This window comes from Portunus trituberculatus, chromosome 10 (assembly GCF_017591435.1).
Source record: "Portunus trituberculatus isolate SZX2019 chromosome 10, ASM1759143v1, whole genome shotgun sequence".
Lineage (NCBI taxonomy): Eukaryota > Metazoa > Arthropoda > Malacostraca > Decapoda > Portunidae > Portunus > Portunus trituberculatus.
Genome location: NC_059264.1, coordinates 11,583,242 through 11,599,607, shown reverse-complemented (window position 1 = coordinate 11,599,607; position 16,366 = coordinate 11,583,242). Strand labels below are relative to the sequence as shown.

The 16,366-nt window shown below is 49.7% G+C and overlaps 5 protein-coding genes and 1 pseudogene across 9 annotated transcripts; all 6 read right to left on the bottom strand.

The window, feature by feature from the left end:
• Positions 1-826: 826 nt before the first annotated feature.
• Positions 827-4,138, bottom strand: LOC123502208 (cuticle protein 19.8-like). 3 transcript variants are annotated; one of them, XM_045251457.1, is made up of 3 exons: positions 4,115-4,128; positions 1,341-1,412; positions 827-1,231 (listed from the first exon to the last, which is right to left on the bottom strand). In XM_045251457.1, the coding sequence occupies exons 1-3, from the start codon at positions 4,124-4,126 to the stop codon at positions 947-949; spliced, it is 369 nt and encodes a 122-aa protein (XP_045107392.1). In that variant the 5' UTR covers positions 4,127-4,128; the 3' UTR covers positions 827-946. The 3 variants fall into 3 exon arrangements, with proteins under 3 accessions (XP_045107392.1, XP_045107391.1, XP_045107393.1); XM_045251456.1 differs by lacking the exon at positions 4,115-4,128 and adding an exon at positions 1,516-1,549; XM_045251458.1 differs by lacking the exons at positions 827-1,231; positions 1,341-1,412 and adding exons at positions 3,439-3,830; positions 3,940-4,011 and having other exon boundaries at positions 4,115-4,138.
• Positions 4,139-6,082: 1,944 nt separating this feature from the next.
• Positions 6,083-6,797, bottom strand: LOC123502210 (cuticle protein 19.8-like). The gene is made up of 3 exons (XM_045251461.1): positions 6,764-6,797; positions 6,589-6,660; positions 6,083-6,479 (listed from the first exon to the last, which is right to left on the bottom strand). Exons 1-3 carry the CDS (start codon positions 6,773-6,775, stop codon positions 6,195-6,197), a joined length of 369 nt encoding a protein of 122 aa, XP_045107396.1. The 5' UTR covers positions 6,776-6,797; the 3' UTR covers positions 6,083-6,194.
• A 556-nt stretch (positions 6,798-7,353) lies between these two features.
• Positions 7,354-8,253, bottom strand: LOC123502046. Its single transcript, XM_045251198.1, has 2 exons — positions 8,247-8,253; positions 7,354-7,682 (listed from the first exon to the last, which is right to left on the bottom strand). Exons 1-2 carry the CDS (start codon positions 8,251-8,253, stop codon positions 7,354-7,356), a joined length of 336 nt encoding a protein of 111 aa, XP_045107133.1.
• Positions 8,254-8,685: 432 nt separating this feature from the next.
• LOC123502211 (cuticle protein 19.8-like) lies at positions 8,686-9,395 on the bottom strand. The gene is made up of 3 exons (XM_045251462.1): positions 9,362-9,395; positions 9,187-9,258; positions 8,686-9,077 (listed from the first exon to the last, which is right to left on the bottom strand). The coding sequence occupies exons 1-3, from the start codon at positions 9,371-9,373 to the stop codon at positions 8,793-8,795; spliced, it is 369 nt and encodes a 122-aa protein (XP_045107397.1). The 5' UTR covers positions 9,374-9,395; the 3' UTR covers positions 8,686-8,792.
• Positions 9,396-9,910: 515 nt separating this feature from the next.
• LOC123502045 lies at positions 9,911-10,938 on the bottom strand (annotated as a pseudogene).
• Positions 10,939-11,274: 336 nt separating this feature from the next.
• LOC123502207 (cuticle protein 19.8-like) lies at positions 11,275-14,660 on the bottom strand. 3 transcript variants are annotated; one of them, XM_045251454.1, is made up of 3 exons: positions 14,635-14,651; positions 11,795-11,866; positions 11,275-11,679 (listed from the first exon to the last, which is right to left on the bottom strand). In XM_045251454.1, the coding sequence occupies exons 1-3, from the start codon at positions 14,644-14,646 to the stop codon at positions 11,395-11,397; spliced, it is 369 nt and encodes a 122-aa protein (XP_045107389.1). In that variant the 5' UTR covers positions 14,647-14,651; the 3' UTR covers positions 11,275-11,394. The 3 variants fall into 3 exon arrangements, with proteins under 3 accessions (XP_045107389.1, XP_045107388.1, XP_045107390.1); XM_045251453.1 differs by lacking the exon at positions 14,635-14,651 and adding an exon at positions 11,960-11,986; XM_045251455.1 differs by lacking the exons at positions 11,275-11,679; positions 11,795-11,866 and adding exons at positions 13,946-14,350; positions 14,460-14,531 and having other exon boundaries at positions 14,635-14,660.
• Between the last annotated feature and the right edge of the window lie 1,706 nt (positions 14,661-16,366).

The following is a 16,366-nucleotide window of genomic DNA, read 5'->3' as shown; positions in this document are numbered from 1 at the left end:
CTGTCCTGTACTTTACTGCGTGTGGTGTTCTGCATTCCTTATTTTGTGTCCTCATGATGTCTTCCTCTTGACATGCATCACTGTTTCATCTGATCAACGGAATTTCGTAATGCCGTTGTTATGATTGGTCTGCTTTTTTATGTAAGATGGGAAAAAAGTGCACACGTAGTTGCCAGTCCCCGTGCTTGTGGATGGTTTTAGTGTCATGATGCAGCAGCTGTTGTGAAGACTGGACGGTGTATATCCATTAAGTAATTAAATAATATCTTAATTTTCACGTTTACGTAAGTTTATTTTTGACGGTGTCAGGAGCGACGATTGGCCGGGAAACCTCAACACATGCCGTTAAAGGGTCACTTGGTCTCAGTTTTTTAACCTCCGAAGACAAAAATATAGTAAAGAACCTTTGCCTGAAAAGCTCTGCTTCCTAAAGGCAAGTTACAGATGCACAACATTAAAAACTAGATATGATATAAGTAATTACCCTATTTTATAAATATACTGCTATAATTAAATGTTTGAAATGTTTCACATAAGTTTCATTGAATAATCATGAATAAAGTCACTGATCGTCTGCTTGAAACACTTGGAGGTTTTTTGTAAATCCATCAACGCCATCCCCGTGTTCTGGTCCTATAAAGCGGCAATGAAAAGGAAAAATAATTTGCAGGCTCATTAACAAGGTAGAAAACAGAAGTCACCCTCGTGAGGCGCGTCACAGACTATCACAAGGCAGAGAACAGAGAGGCTGGATGAACTGCTGATGCTGACATAGTGTTGGTAACAAGAGTTGTCAGCAGGAAGAGGAATGCAACGAAAGGATGAATGCTTGCCTTGTCTTTATTGCAAGTTATGCACGGAGGGAGTCAATAAATACAGAAAGGGGTGAGGAATGAGTGGCGGTGAGCGAGTGCGGGTCCTGGCGTCGGGAGGGAGGGAAGTGTGCTCAGCGGGCGTAGCGCGGGCCAGGGGTTCCGTAGGTGGGCGTCGGGTGCCTGGTGGGGGCGCCGTATCCCTGCTGGGAGTACTGTGCCTCGCCCTCGTAAGTGACCTCAGCCAAGAAGCCTGAGTCGCCCTGCACAGAGTAGGTGACCTTCTGCAGGCGACCGTCGGGTAGCTGCACGAAGTAGTATCCCTGCGTGTTGTCTCCGTCGCGGGCCTCCTGGTGGGCGTAGTTGTTGCCGGAAGCAGCGTCGTTGACGGCCCAGTTGAAGTCATAGTTAGCGGGCGCCTGCGGAGGGAGGAGTAAGAGTGTTGAGGGCAAGTGTAGGCCCAGGAAGAGAGGGTGGTGAGGGTGAGGGTGACGGTGAGGAGAGGGTGAGGCAGGCTGGTGTACTTACTGCTCTATAGGAGTCCTGGGGCACGTAGGAGGCGGCGGAGAGTGCCATGAGGGCGGCCAGGACGAGGAGGAGCTGTGGGTGTGAGGAATGAGGTGAGCGTTAGTGAGGCGTGTGAGGCAGGTGGCGTGTGTGTGAGGCAGGTCCTGGTGTGTGTTAGTGTGGGAAGCCAACCCACCTTGCAGGCCATGTTGGTGCAGGAGGCAGGAGCGTGAATGGTGGTGACGGAGAGGCGGCGCGGCTTATATAGCGGCGTGGTGGCAGTGATAGTGGTGGTGGTGGTGTGTCGCTGCTGAAGGGGAAAGCCAAGCAGCCCTTGACATGGCGTTATTTTACTCTGCCATCACCAGAAGAAAAAGCCGTTTCATTGTATATTTCCCATTGCTGAGGAGGACGCATTGTTTCATATGTTGGTCAATATTTAATTCTGTTCATTATTCTTTTTAATTAATTTGTCAAACTCTTCTTTTGGTTTTAGTTTGTTTGATTTTTATGATGAAACTTTTCACGTCTTATTGTATATTCTTAGGTTATGAATGAAAATAGAGAAAAAGGCATTTTGTGACAAATTTCATTATAGAAAAAGAAACTGGAGAAAAAAAAAAACATGAGAAACTCGTTAGTATCAGGAAGGAGGAGAAGACACGCTATGCAGCAGATGAGTGTCTTGGAAAATAAATCTCTACGAATGAATTGGTAACAGCAGCAACAGCAGCAAAAGGGAGAGGAGAATTGGTGAGGACAGAAAAAGCGTGAATGCTTGCCTTGTCTTTATTGCAAGTTATGCACGGAGGGAGTCAATAAATACAGAAAAAGTGAGGAATGAGTGGCGGTGAGGGGGTGCGGATCCTGGCGTCGGGAGGGAGGGAAGTCTGCTCAACGGGGGTAGTGCGAGCCAGGGGTGCCATAGGTCGGCGTCGGGTGCCTGGCGGGGGAACCGTATCTCTGCTGGGGGTACTGGGACTCGCCCTCGTAAGTGACCTCGGCCAGGAAGCCTGAGTCGCCCTGCACAGAGTAGGTGACCTTCTGCAGGCGACCATCGGGCAGCTGCACGAAGTAGTATCCCTGAATGTTGTCTCCGTCGCGGGCCTCCTGGTGGGCGTAGTTGTTGCCGGAAGCAGCGTCGATGACGGCACAGTTGAAGTCATAGTTGGCGGGCGCCTGCGGGAGGAGGAGTATGGGTGCTGAGGGGAAGGGTTGGCCCAGGAAGAGAGGGTGGTGAGGGTGAGGGTGAGGTTAAGGGGAGGATGAGGCAGGCCGGTATACTTACCGCTCCGTAGGAGTCCTGGGGCACGTAGGAGGCGGTGGAGAGGACCATGAGGGCGGCCAGGAGGAGGAGGAGCATTGTGGTGTGCGACACTGGTGGTGTCAAACCAGCCAGGAAAGGTCCAGCACCGCGATGGTTGTTACCACAGTGATCGTACCTCAATTCTTTGCTCTCTTGGATTTGGTAAAGCTGCTTATGGCATTCTTTCGTGACACATTTCCTTCTAGATATATAAATGCAGACTTAAAACAAAATCTTTACATAGATTATTGATTTACAGTTCTTTAAATGTTTATTAGTTTACTTTTGTATGTTCTTTCAAGCAGCGTGGTCCGCCAGTCCCGGCGCAGCGCTATTCAGGCTGTCCTTTGCCATGTTGGTTTATCAATGACCTGACCTGCCATCACGTGTTTCTCTTTTCCCGCTGCCTGCTGTGCTTCACGTACGTCTGTGTGGGCTTCCTTTCGGTCTGTTTGTACTCTACCGTTGCTTTCAATGTCATGTCGTGTTTCATTTCTGAATGAATATATTCACTGAAGAACTTCCAAAGAGAAGGAGAAAAAGAATGACAAAGAGAAAAAGAGAGATAGAAAGTGTTCCAGACACTTAAGGAAAAGTAGGATATCACGAGCTGGAGCAAGTGGTGGACACTGGACACAGCAGTGTTAAAGGCGAAGTAAAGGGAAGAGGATTTAGTACTTGATGCCAAGATTCCTGACCCGAACACTAGTATGTTGTTGATGAGACTTTCGTGGGAGTGTAAGGGTGTCCCTGGTGCGGAGGTGGTGAAGGGGACTGGATGAGGATAGAAAGGGCTGGAATGCTTGCCTTGTCTTTATTGCAAGTTATGCACGGAGGGAGTCAATAAATACAGAAAGGGGTGAGGAATGAGTGGCAGTGAGGGGGTGCGGGTCCTGGCGTCGGGAGGGAGGGAAGTGTGTTCAGCGGGCGTAGTGCGGGCCAGGGGTACCGTAGGTGGGCGTCGGGTGCCTGGCGGGGGCGCCGTATCCCTGCTGGGGATACTGGGCCTCGCCCTCGTATGTGACCTCGGCCAAGAAGCCTGAGTCGCCCTGCACAGAGTAGGTGACCTTCTGCAGGCGACCGTCGGGCAGCTGCACGAAGTAGTATCCCTGCGTGTTGTCTCCATCACGGGCCTCCTGGTGGGCGTAGTTGTTGCCGGAAGCAGCGTCGTTGACGGCCCAGTTGAAGTCATAGTTGGCGGGCGCCTGCGGCAGGAAGAGTAAGGGTGCTGAGGGGAAGTGTTGGCCCAGGAAGAGAGGATGGTGAGGGTGAAGGTGAGGGTGAGGGGAGGGTGAGGCAGGCTGGTGTACTTACTGCTCCATAGGAGTCCTGGGGCACATAGGAGGCGGATGAGAGGGCCACGAGGGCGGCCAGGACGAGGAGGAGCTGTGGGTGTGAGGAATGAGGTGAGCGTTAGTGAGGTGTGTGAGGCAGGTGGCGTGTGTATGAGGCAGGTCCTGGTGTGTGTTAGTGTGGGAAGCCAACCCACCTTGCAGGCCATGTTGGTGCAGGAGGCAGGATTGTGTATGGTGGTGACGGAGAAACAGCGCGGCTTATATTGTGGTGAGACGCTGGTGGTGGTGGTGGCGGTAGTAGTGGTGAGGGGGAAAGCAAGACATCCTTGACACAACGTTCCCTTGGTGAGGAAGAGTAGCAATCGCTGACCAGATGCTGTAGATGAACAGTGATCGTGAAAAAGAGGGTAGTGAAGGTAACGATGTTATTCTTTGATTGAAGATCAAGAAAGACGATTAATGGCAAATTCACGAATAGGAATACAATGGAGCATGTTTATGTGAAGATGTAGGACACGCTTCTGATAATGCCATCTCGCCAAACTCTGTGGCGTCACAGAGAACACTCTGCCCCATCTCTAACACAACACTGGGTGCCAGTGTTTCGGACCTGACCCATGAAAACATACTCATTTGGCACGAAAGTTGAAATGTGCTGGGCAACAAGAAGATAGTTTTATGATGTTTTTTGAGGCTCTCTTGTTTTTATTTCTGCGTGGCAAATGTTATTGAAGAATTTTTAACTTTTATGATTTTTGTGGTTTTGATGGGGTGTCACTCTTCACTGCCCTATATTGGTTTTGTTGGGCAAGCTGTGGCGCATAAAGCACAGAGGCACACTGAACCGTCCCTGGCTCATAAAAAAAAATCATTTTTCTTGTACATATACAGAAAACATCAAAGAATGATGATTATAAAATATTTCTAAGAAAGGTATTTAATTATGCGTATAAGTAACGTTAAATTTATTCATACCATATATGAATATACTTATGATACTGTTTGAAGTTTTGATATTGGCCTTTGTTGCTTACCTTTATGCTATTACATTCCGCCAACACGCCATTCCTGGCATGACTCGCCCCGCGGCTTGGCTGCGATGTCATCCTTTCATGCACAGACTTGCCATGTCCGAGCTGTCTTGCAAGTGGTCACACTGACTCACCAGCTAGCTACGAGTCTTTAGGTCATGTATTTATGAAAAAGTGGTATTTTCCTCAAGAACATCCTGATAGGTGTGACCTTTGTGCTAAATGTAACTTTAGAATTCAAACAAATTCTGCGAGCATTTGACCACACAGCAGTGGAGACACACACTGTGAGGCTGGGGGTTAAAGTTAGAGGTGTGCTGGCGACACGAGGCAGTGTGGGTTCCCGTGACCCATCCCCACCACCAGGCCGCAGTGTTCCTCTGCCTCAGCCAGCGGGCCACCGCCTCGCATTGTGGTGTGCGACACTGACGGGGTTGTGGTTGTTACCACAGTGATTGTACCTCAATTCTTTGCTCTCTTGGATTTGGTGAAGCTGCTTATGGCGTTCTTTCATGACACATTTCCTTCTAATTATAGAAATGCTGACTTAAAATAAAATCTTTAAGTAGATTATTGTTTTACAGCTCTTTAATTGGTTATTAGTTTACTTTTTTATGTTCTTTCAAGCAGCCTGGCCCGCCAGTCCTGGCGCAGCGCTATGCAGGGTGTCCTTTGCCATGTTGGTTTATCAATGACCTGACCTGCCATCACGTGTTTCTTTCATGCCGCTGCCTGCTATGCTTCACATCCGTCTGTGTGGGCTTCCTTCCTGTGTTTGTACTCCACCGTTGCTTTCAGTGTCAGCCAATCTGATTCGTGTTTAATTTCTGAATGAATATATTCACTGAAGAACTTCCAAAGAGAAGGAGAAAAAGAATGACAAAGAGAAAGAGAGATAGAAAGTGTTCCAGACACTTAAGGAAAAGTACGATATCACGAGCTGGAGCAAATGGTGGACACAGCAGTGTTGAAGGCGAAGTAAAGGGAAGAGGATTTAGTACTTGATGCCAAGATTCCTGACCCGAACACTAGTATGTTGTTCATTAGACTCTCGTGTGAGTGTAAGGGTGTCCCTGGTGCGGAGGTGGTGAAGGGGACTGGATGAGGATAGAAAGGGCTGGAATGCTTGCCTTGTCTTTATTGCAAGTTATGCACGGAGGGAGTCAATAAATACATAAAGGGGTGAGGAATGAGTGGCGGTGAGGGGGTGCGGGTCCTGGCGTCGGGAGGGAGGGAAGTGTGCTCATCGGGCGTAGTGCGGGCCAGGAGTGCCGTAGGTGGGCGTCGGGTGCCTGGCGGGGGCGCCGTATCCCTGCTGGGGGTACTGTGCTTCACCCTCGTAAGTGACCTCGGCCAAGAAGCCTGAGTCGCCCTGCACAGAGTAGGTAACCTTCTGCAGACGACCGTCGGGCAGCTGCACGAAGTAGTATCCCTGCGTATTGTCTCCGTCGCGGGCCTCCTGGTGGGCGTAGTTGTTGCCGGAAGCTGCGTCGTTGACGGCCCAGTTGAAGTCATAGTTAGCGGGCGCCTGCGGAGGGAGGAGTAAGGGTGTTGAAGGCAAGTGTAGGCCCAGGAAGAGAGGGTGGTGAGGGTGAGGGTGACGGTGAGGAGAGGGTGAGGCAGGCTGGTGTACTTACTGCTCTATAGGAGTCCTGGGGCACGTAGGAGGCGGCGGAGAGTGCCACGAGGGCGGCCAGGACGAGGAGGAGCTGTGGGTGTGAGGAATGAGGTGAGCGTTAGTAAGGCGTGTGAGGCAGGTGGCGTGTGTGTGAGGCAGGTCCTGGTGTGTGTTAGTGTGGGAAGCCAACCCACCTTGCAGGCCATGTTGGTGCAGGAGGCAGGAGTGTGAATGGTGGTGACGGAGAAGCGGCGCGGCTTATATAGCGGCGTGGTGGCAGTGATAGTGGTGGTGGTGGTGTGTCGCTGCTGAAGGGGAAAGCCAGGCAGCCCTTGACATGGCGTTATTTCAATCTGCCATCACCAGAAGAAAAAGCCGTTTCATTGTATATTTCCCATTGCTGAGGAGGACGCATTGTTTCATATGTTGGTCAATATTTAATTGTGTTCATTATTCTTTTTAATTAATTTGTCAAACTCTTCTTTTGGTTTTAGTTTGTTTGATTTTTATGATGAAACTTTTCACGTCTTATTGTATATTCTTATGTTATGAATGAAAATAGAGAAAAAGGCATTTTGTGACAAATTTCATTATAGAAAAAGAAACTGGAGAAAAAAAACATGAGAAACTCGTTAGTATCAGGAAGGAGGAGAAGACACGCTATGCAGCAGATGAGTGTCTTGGAAAATAAATCTCTACAAATGAATTGGTAACAGCAGCAACAGCAGCAAAAGGGAGAGGAGAATTGGTGAGGACAGAAAAAGCGTGAATGCTTGCCTTGTCTTTATTGCAAGTTATGCACGGAGGGAGTCAATAAATACAGAAAGAAGTGAGGAATGAGTGGCGGTGAAGGGGTGCGGATCCTGGCGTCGGGAGGGAGGGAAGTTTGCTCAACGGGGGTAGTGCGAGCCAGGGGTGCCGTAGGTCGGATCGGGTGCCTGGCGGAGGGGCCGTATCTCTGCTGGGGGTACTGGGCCTCGCCCTCGTATGTGACCTCGGCCAGGAAGCCTGAGTCGCCTTGCACAGAGTAGGTGACCTTCTGCAGGCGACCGTCGGGCAGCTGCACGAAGTAGTATCCCTGCGTGTTGTCTCCGTCGCGGGCCTCCTGGTTGGCTTAGTTGTTGCCGGAAGCAGCGTCGTTGACGGCCCATTTGAAGTCATAGTTGGCGGGCGCCTGCGGGAGGAGGAGTAAGGGTGCTGAAGGGAAGGGTTGTCCCAGGATGAGAGGGTGGTGAGGGTGAGGGTGAAGTTGAGGGGAGGGTGAGGCAGGCTGGTATACTTACTGCTCCATAGGAGTCCTATGGCACGTAGGAGGCGGTGGAGAGGGCCACGAGGGCGGCCAGGACGAGGAGGAGCACTGTGGTGTGCGACACTGGTCGTGTCAAACCAGCCAAGAAATGTCCAACACCGCGATGGTTGTTACCACAGTGATCGTACCTTAATTCTTTGCTTTCTTGGATTTGGTGAGGCTGTTTATGGCATTCTTTCATGACACATTTCCTTCTAATTACAGAAATGCTGACTTAAAACAAAATCTTTAAATAGATTATTGTTTTACAGTTCTTTAATTGTTTATTAGTTTACTTTTGTATGTTCTTTCAAGCAGCGTTGCCCGCCAATCCCGGCGCAGCGCTATTCAGGCTGTCCTTTGCCATGTTGGTTTATCAATGATCTGACCTGCCATCACGTGTTTCTCATCTGCCGCTGCCTAATGTGCTTTACGTCCGTCTGTGTGGGCTTCCTTCCGGTCTGTTTGTACTCCACCATTCCTTTCAGTGTCAGTCAGTCTGACTCGTGTTTAATTTCTGAATGAATATATTCACTGAATAACTTCCAAAGAGAAGGAGAAAATGAATGACAAAGAGAAAAAGAGAGATAAAAAGTGTTCCAGACACTTAAGGAAAAGTAGGATATCACGAGCTGGAGCAAATGGTGGACACAGCAGTGTTGAAGGCGAAGTAAAGGGAAGAGGATTTAGTACTTGATGCCAAGATTCCTGACCCGAACACTAATATGTGGTTGATGAGATTCTCGTGTGAGTGTAAGGGTGTCTCTGGTGCGGAGGTGGTGAAGGGGACTGGATGAGGATAGAAAGGGCTGGAATGCTTGCCTTGTCTTTATTGCAAGTTATGCACGGAGGGAGTCAATAAATACATAAAGGGGTGAGGAATGAGTGGCGGTGAGGGGGTGCGGGTCCTGGCGTCAGGAGGGAGGGAAGTGTGCTCATCGGGCGTAGTGCGGGCCAGGAGTGCCGTAGGTGGGCGTCGGGTGCCTGGCGGGGGCGCCGTATCCCTGCTGTGGGTACTGTGCTTCGCCCTCGTAAGTGACCTCGGCCAAGAAGCCTGAGTCGCCCTGCACAGAGTAGGTAACCTTCTGCAGGCGACCGTCGGGCAGCTGCACGAAGTAGTATCCCTGCGTGTTGTCTCCGTCGCGGGCCTCCTGGTGGGCGTAGTTGTTGCCGGAAGCAGCGTCGTTGACGGCCCAGTTGAAGTCATAGTTAGCGGGCGCCTGTGGGAGGAGGAATAAAGGTGTTGAAGGCAAGTGTAGGCCCAGGAAGAGAGGGTGGTGAGGGTGAGGGTGACGGTGAGGAGAGGGTGAGGCAGGCTGGTGTACTTACTGCTCTATAGGAGTCCTGGGGCACGTAGGAGGCGGCGGAGAGTGCCACGAGGGCGGCCAGGACGAGGAGGAGCTGTGGATTTGAGGAATGAGGTGAGCGTTAGTGAGGCGTGTGAGGCAGGTGGCGTGTGTGTGAGGCAGGTCCTGGTGTGTGTTAGTGTAGGAAGCCAACCCACCTTGCAGGCCATGTTGGTGCAGGAGGCAGGAGTGTGAATGGTGGTGACGGAGAAGCGGCGCGGCTTATATAGCGGCGTGGTGGCAGTGATAGTGGTGGTGGTGGTGTGTCGCTGCTGAAGGGGAAAGCCAGGCAGCCCTTGACATGGCGTTATTTCAATCTGCCATCACCAGAAGAAAAAGCCGTTTCATTGTATATTTCCCATTGCTGAGGAGGACGCATTGTTTCATATGTTGGTCAATATTTAATTGTGTTCATTATTCTTTTTAATTAATTTGTCAAACTCTTCTTTTGGTTTTAGTTTGTTTGATTTTTATGATGAAACTTTTCACGTCTTATTGTATATTCTTAGGTTATGAATGAAAATAGAGAAAAAGGCATTTTGTGACAAATTTCTATATAGAAAAAGAAACTGGAGAAAAAAAAAAAACATGAGAAACTCGTTAGTATCAGGAAGGAGGAGAAGACACGCTATGCAGCAGATGAGTGTCTTGGAAAATAAATCTCTACAAATGAATTGGTAACAGCAGCAACAGCAGCAAAAGGGAGAGGAGAATTGGTGAGGACAGAAAAAGCGTGAATGCTTGCCTTGTCTTTATTGCAAGTTATGCACGGAGGGAGTCAATAAATACAGAAAGAAGTGAGGAATGAGTGGCGGTGAAGGGGTGCGGATCCTGGCGTCGGGAGGGAGGGAAGTTTGCTCAACGGGGGTAGTGCGAGCCAGGGGTGCCGTAGGTCGGATCGGGTGCCTGGCGGAGGGGCCGTATCTCTGCTGGGGGTACTGGGCCTCGCCCTCGTATGTGACCTCGGCCAGGAAGCCTGAGTCGCCTTGCACAGAGTAGGTGACCTTCTGCAGGCGACCGTCGGGCAGATGCACGAAGTAGTATCCCTGCGTGTTGTCTCCGTCGCGGGCCTCCTGGTGGGCTTAGTTGTTGCCGGAAGCAGCGTCGTTGACGGCCCATTTGAAGTCATAGTTGGCGGGCGCCTGCGGGAGGAGGAGTAAGGGTGCTGAGGGGAAGGGTTGGCCCAGGATGAGAGGGTGGTGAGGGTGAGGGTGAAGTTGAGGGGAGGGTGAGGCAGGCTGGTATACTTACTGCTCCATAGGAGTCCTATGGCACGTAGGAGGCGGTGGAGAGGGCCATGAGGGCGGCCAGGACGAGGAGGAGCATTGTGGTGTGCGACACTGGTCGTGTCAAACCAGCCAAGAAATGTCCAACACCGCGATGGTTGTTACCACAGTGATCGTACCTTAATTCTTTGCTTTCTTGGATTTGGTGAGGCTGTTTATGGCATTCTTTCATGACACATTTCCTTCTAATTACAGAAATGCTGACTTAAAACAAAATCTTTAAATAGATTATTGTTTTACAGTTCTTTAATTGTTTATTAGTTTACTTTTGTATGTTCTTTCAAGCAGCGTTGCCCGCCAATCCCGGCGCAGCGCTATTCAGGCTGTCCTTTGCCATGTTGGTTTATCAATGATCTGACCTGCCATCACGTGTTTCTCATCTGCCGCTGCCTACTGTGCTTTACGTCCGTCTGTGTGGGCTTCCTTCCGGTCTGTTTGTACTCCACCATTCCTTTCAGTGTCAATCAGTCTGACTCGTGTTTAATTTCTGAATGAATATATTCACTGAATAACTTCCAAAGAGAAGGAGAAAATGAATGACAAAGAGAAAAAGAGAGATAGAAAGTGTTCCAGACACTTAAGGAAAAGTAGGATATCACGAGCTGGAGCAAATGGTGGACACAGCAGTGTTGAAGGCGAAGTAAAGGGAAGAGGATTTAGTACTTGATGCCAAGATTCCTGACCCGAACACTAATATGTGGTTGATGAGATTCTCGTGTGAGTGTAAGGGTGTCCCTGGTGTGGAGGTGGTGAAGGGGACTGGATGAGGATAGAAAGGGCTGGAATGCTTGCCTTGTCTTTATTGCAAGTTATGCACGGAGGGAGTCAATAAATACATAAAGGGGTGAGGAATGAGTGGCGATGAGGGGGTGCGGGTCCTGGCGTCGGGAGGGAGGGAAGTGTGCTCAGCGGGCGTAGTGCGGGCCAGAGGTGCCGTAGGTGGGCGTCGGGTGCCTGGCGGGGGCGCCGTATCCCTGCTGTGGGTACTGGGCCTCGCCCTCGTAAGTGACCTCGGCCAGGAAGCCTGAGTCTCCCTGCACAGAGTATGTGACCTTCTGCAGGCGACCGTCGGGCAGCTGCACAAAGTAGTATCCCTGCGTGTTGTCTCCGTCGCGGGCCTCCTGGTGGGCGTAGTTGTTGCCGGAAGCAGCGTCGTTGACGGCCCAGTTGAAGTCATAGTTGGCGGGCGCCTGCGGGAGGAGGAGTAAGAATGCTGAGGGGAAGTATTGGCCCAAGAAGAGAGGGTGGTGAGGGTGAGGGTGAGGGTAAGGGTGAGGGGAGGGTGAGACAGGCTGGTGTACTTACTGCTCCATAAGAGTCCTGGGGCACGTAGGAGGCGGATGAGAGGGCCACGAGGGCGGCCAGGACGAGGAGGAGCTGTGGGTGTGAGGAATGAGGTGAGCGTTAGTGAGGCGTGTGAGGCAGGTGGCGTGTGTGTGAAGTGTGTGTTAGTGTAGGAAGCCAACCCACCTTGCAGGCCATGTTGGTGCAGGAGGCAGGAGTGTGAATGGTGGTGACGGAGAAGCAGCGCGGCTTATATTGTGGTGAGACGCTGCTGGTGGTGGTGGTGGTGGTAGTGGTGAGGGGGAAAGCCAGACAGCCCTTGACACAACGTTCCCTTGGTGAGGAAGAGTAGCAATCGCTGACCAGATGCTGTAGATTAACAGTGATCGTGAAAACGAGGTTAGTGAAGGTAACGATGTTATTCTTTGATTGAAGATCAAGAAAGACGATTAATGGCAAATTCGCGAATAGGAATACAATGGAGCATGTTTATGTGAAGATGTAGGACACGCTCCTGGAAATGCCATCACGCCAAACTCTGTGGCGTCACAGAGAACATTGTGCCCCATCTCTAACACAACACTGGGTGCCAGTGTTCGGACCTGACCCATGAAGACATACTGATTTGGCACGAAAGTTGAAATGCGCTTGGCAACAAGCAGATAGTTTTATGATGTTTTTGAGGCTCTCTCGTTTTTTTTTCTGCGTGGCAAATGTTATTGAAGAATTTTTAACTTCTATGATTTTTGTGGATTTGATGGGGTGTCACTCTTCACTGCCCTGTATTGGTTTTGTTGGGCAAGCTGTGGCGCATAAGGCACAGAGGGACACTGAACCGTCACTAGCTCAAAAAATTTTTCATTTTTCTTGTACATATACAGGAAACATCAAAGAAGGATGACTATAAAATATCTCTAAGAAAGGTATTTCATTATGCGTATAAGTAACGTTAAATTTATTCATACCATATATGAATATACTTATGATACTGTTTGAAGTTTTGATATTGGCCTTTGTTGCTTACCTTTATGCTATTACATTCCGCCAACACGCCTTTCTTGGCATGACTGGCCCGCGGCTTGGCTGCGATGTCATCCTTTCATGCACAGACTTGCCATGTCCGTGCTGTCTTGCAAGTGGTCACACTGACTCACCAGCTAGCTACGAGTCTATAGGTCATGTATTTATGAAAAAGTGGTATTTTCCTCAAGAACATCCTGATAGGTGTGACCTTTGTGCTAAATGTAACTTTAGAATTCAAACAAATTCTGCGAGCATTTGACCACACAGCAGTGGAGACACACACTGTGAGGCTGGAGGGTTAAAGTTAGAGGTGTGCTGGCGACACGAGGCAGTGTGGGTTCCGTGACCCATCCCCACCACCAGGCCGCAGTGTTCCTCTGCCTCAGCCAGCGGGCCACCGCCTCGCATTGTGGTGTGCGACACTGACGGGGTGGTGGTGTCAAACCAGCCAGGAAAGGTCCAGCACCGCGATGGTTGTTACCACAGTGAGCGTACCTCAATTCTTTGCTCTATTGGATTTGGTGAAGCTGCTTATGGCGTTCTTTCATGACACATTTCCTTCTAATTATAGAAATGCTGACTTAAAACAAAATCTTTAAATAGATTATTGTTTTACAGCTCTTTAATTGTTTATTAGTTTACTTTTTTATGTTCTTTCAAGCAGCGTGGCCCGCCAGTCCCGGCGCAGCGCTATTCAGGCTGTCCTTTGCCATGTTGGTTTATCAATGACCTGACCTGCCATCACGTGTTTCTCTCCTGCCGCTGCCTGTTGTGCTTCACATCCGTCTGTGTGGGCTTCCTTCCGGTCTGATTGTACTCCACTGTTGCTTTCAGTGTCAGTCAATCTGACTCGTGTTTAATTTCTGAATGAATATATTTACTGAAGTACTTCCAAAGAGAAGGAGAAAAAGAATGACAAAGAGAAAAAGAGAGATAGAAAGTGTTCCAGACACTTAAGGAAAAGTAGGATATCACGAGCTGGAGCGAGTGGTGGACACAGCAGTGTTGAAGGCGAAGTAAAGGAAAGAGGATTTAGTACTTGATGCCAAGATTCCTAGTATGTTGTTGATAAGACTCTCGTGTGAGTGTAAGGGTGTCCCTGGTGCGGAGGTGGTGAAGGGGACTGGATGAGGATAGAAAGGGCTGGAATGCTTGCCTTGTCTTTATTGCAAGTTATGCACGGAGGGAGTCAATAAATACAGAAAGGGGTGAGGAATGAGTGGCGGTGGTGGGGTGCGGGTCCTAGCGTCGGGAGGGAGGAAAGTGTGCTCAGCGGGCGTAGTGCGGGCCAGGGGTGCCGTAGGTGGGCGTCGGGTGCCTGGCTGGGGCGCCGTATCCCTGCTGTGGGTACTGGGCCTCGCCCTCGTAAGTGACCTCGGCCAGGAAGCCTGAGTCGCCCTGCACAGAATAGGTGACCTTCTGCAGGCGACCGTCGGGCAGCTGCACGAAGTAGTATCCCTGCGTGTTGTCTCCGTCGCGGGCCTCCTGGTGGGCGTAGTTGTTGCCGGAAGCAGCGTCGTTGACGGCCCAGTTGAAGTCATAGTTAGCGGGCGCCTGCGGGAGGAGGAGTAAGGGTGCTGAGGGAAAGTGTTGGCCCAGAAAGAGAGGGTGGTGAGGGTGAGGGTGAGGGTGAGGAGAGGGTGAGGCAGGCTTGTTTACTTACTGCTCTATAGGAGTCTTGGGGCACGTAGGAGGCGGCGGAGAGGGCCACGAGGGCGGCCAGGACGAGGAGGAGCTGTGAGTGTGAGAAATGAGGTGAGCGTTAGTGAGGCGTGTGAGGCAGGTGGCGTGTGTGTGAGGCAGGTCCTGGTGTGTGTTAGTGTGGGAAGCCAACCCACCTTGCAGGCCATGTTGGTGCAGGAAGAAGGAGTGTGAATGGTGGTGACGGAGAGGCGGCGCGGCTTATATAGTTGTGAGACGCTGGTGGTGATGGTAGTGGCGGTCTTGTTTTAGTTATTGTTTTGAGTTGTGGTGGTGGTGGTGGTGGTGGTGGCGGTGGCTACTGACGGGGAATGTCGGGCAGCCTTTAACGGTGTATAGTCTGATGGTGAAGATGAATAGTACTGTAGCTATGATTAGGGTCATCTCTCTGAAACAGAAGAATGAGTACACTGGGAATGTCAAGGGGATGCCTCCTGGCCGCCTTTTCCTCTCCCGCCATTCGTCTTGTGTAAGAAAGTTCCGTTGTCACATATTGACTATTTATTTTCTGATGGTATGGAAGAAAGCAGATAGTTGGAGATCTGAAGCAGGAAAAACTAGATCCTACTGTGCTGGTTTGATTTGTAATTGAACGCATCCTCTTTCACTCAGAGAATGGGGTTTGGTTCATGGTGAAGAAGGCATTCTAAATAGCGATGAGGATGATGTAGAGCACCGAAACTTCCATTGCTGACAGAACTGAAGAGATCGAAGTTTCTTTAATGGAGGTGAACGACATACCTAACACTGAAAATGGGGCAATCAGGCATCCCCAGTGACGACCATGGCGGGTAGTGAGGCTGGCAAATACAATGATGCTGGTGGATATGGAGAGTTTTGGTCGTAGAGAGTGGAGAGTGAAGAAAGAATAGGTGAAGGAGTATATTTCCTTAGACTACAGTACAATTATATGAGGCGTGTCAATAAATGGAGGCGTGGTTGAGTGGTGTACAGGTCATGGCGGTTACTGTACTGATGGGAAAGAATATATTTTGTAATCTTTTAATTTCTTCAGTATCATGACACGTTTTTATTTTTTTTTTTGGTTTCTATATGGCGATTCTATACAGCTTCAGCAACTTATGTGGGGATTAGAATAGTGAAGACTGTGGCGATTAATCTTCTGACCTCCATAGATCCTTCCTAATGTCAATAAAATCGTCTAATCACACCAACAATTCAAGGTAAGAATACGTCTCCGTACTGAAGGAGTTAAGAACATACTGGTGGTGGTGTACAGTCACAGACGGTAGTCGAGTAACACACCACACTCATGCCCAGTGTTTTTAATATCTTCACTCAATCTTAATTCTACCGGGCAAAGAATCAGTCAGTTGTCTGTTGTAGTAAGACTGTTAGCAGATCAGAAAACTTAAAACTGCGAAAAATACTAAACAGAATTTAAATGCATGTGGCAGTTACTTATGACGACGAATATTGGGACAGCTCAGCATGCTTTATACTCGTACATTTACTGAAACTGCGACGTGTAGGCCTGGTGATTTATTGTTGCTTCCCTGGATAGATTAAATGATATGTCATTAGATCGAAAAGTAGGTAGGCAGGTAGGAATGAGAGAGAGAGAGAGAGAGAGAGAGAGAGAGAGAGAGAGAGAGAGAGAGAGAGAGAGAGAGAGAGAGAGAGAGAGAGAGAGAGAGAGAGAGAGAGAGAGAGAGAGAGAGAGTGTTTTAGGCTCTAGTGACATACCTCTGCTTTGCTATGACGCTTAATTTCCGACCTGTGCCTCCTTTTGCAGCAGATATTGAGCAGACTATTGTAGGGGACATAGAGATCAGCGCACACCCTGACAGGCGTTGGTACTGTCGGAAGGAGTGTCAGGCCTGTATTCAGAAACTCAATGCTCTCTCA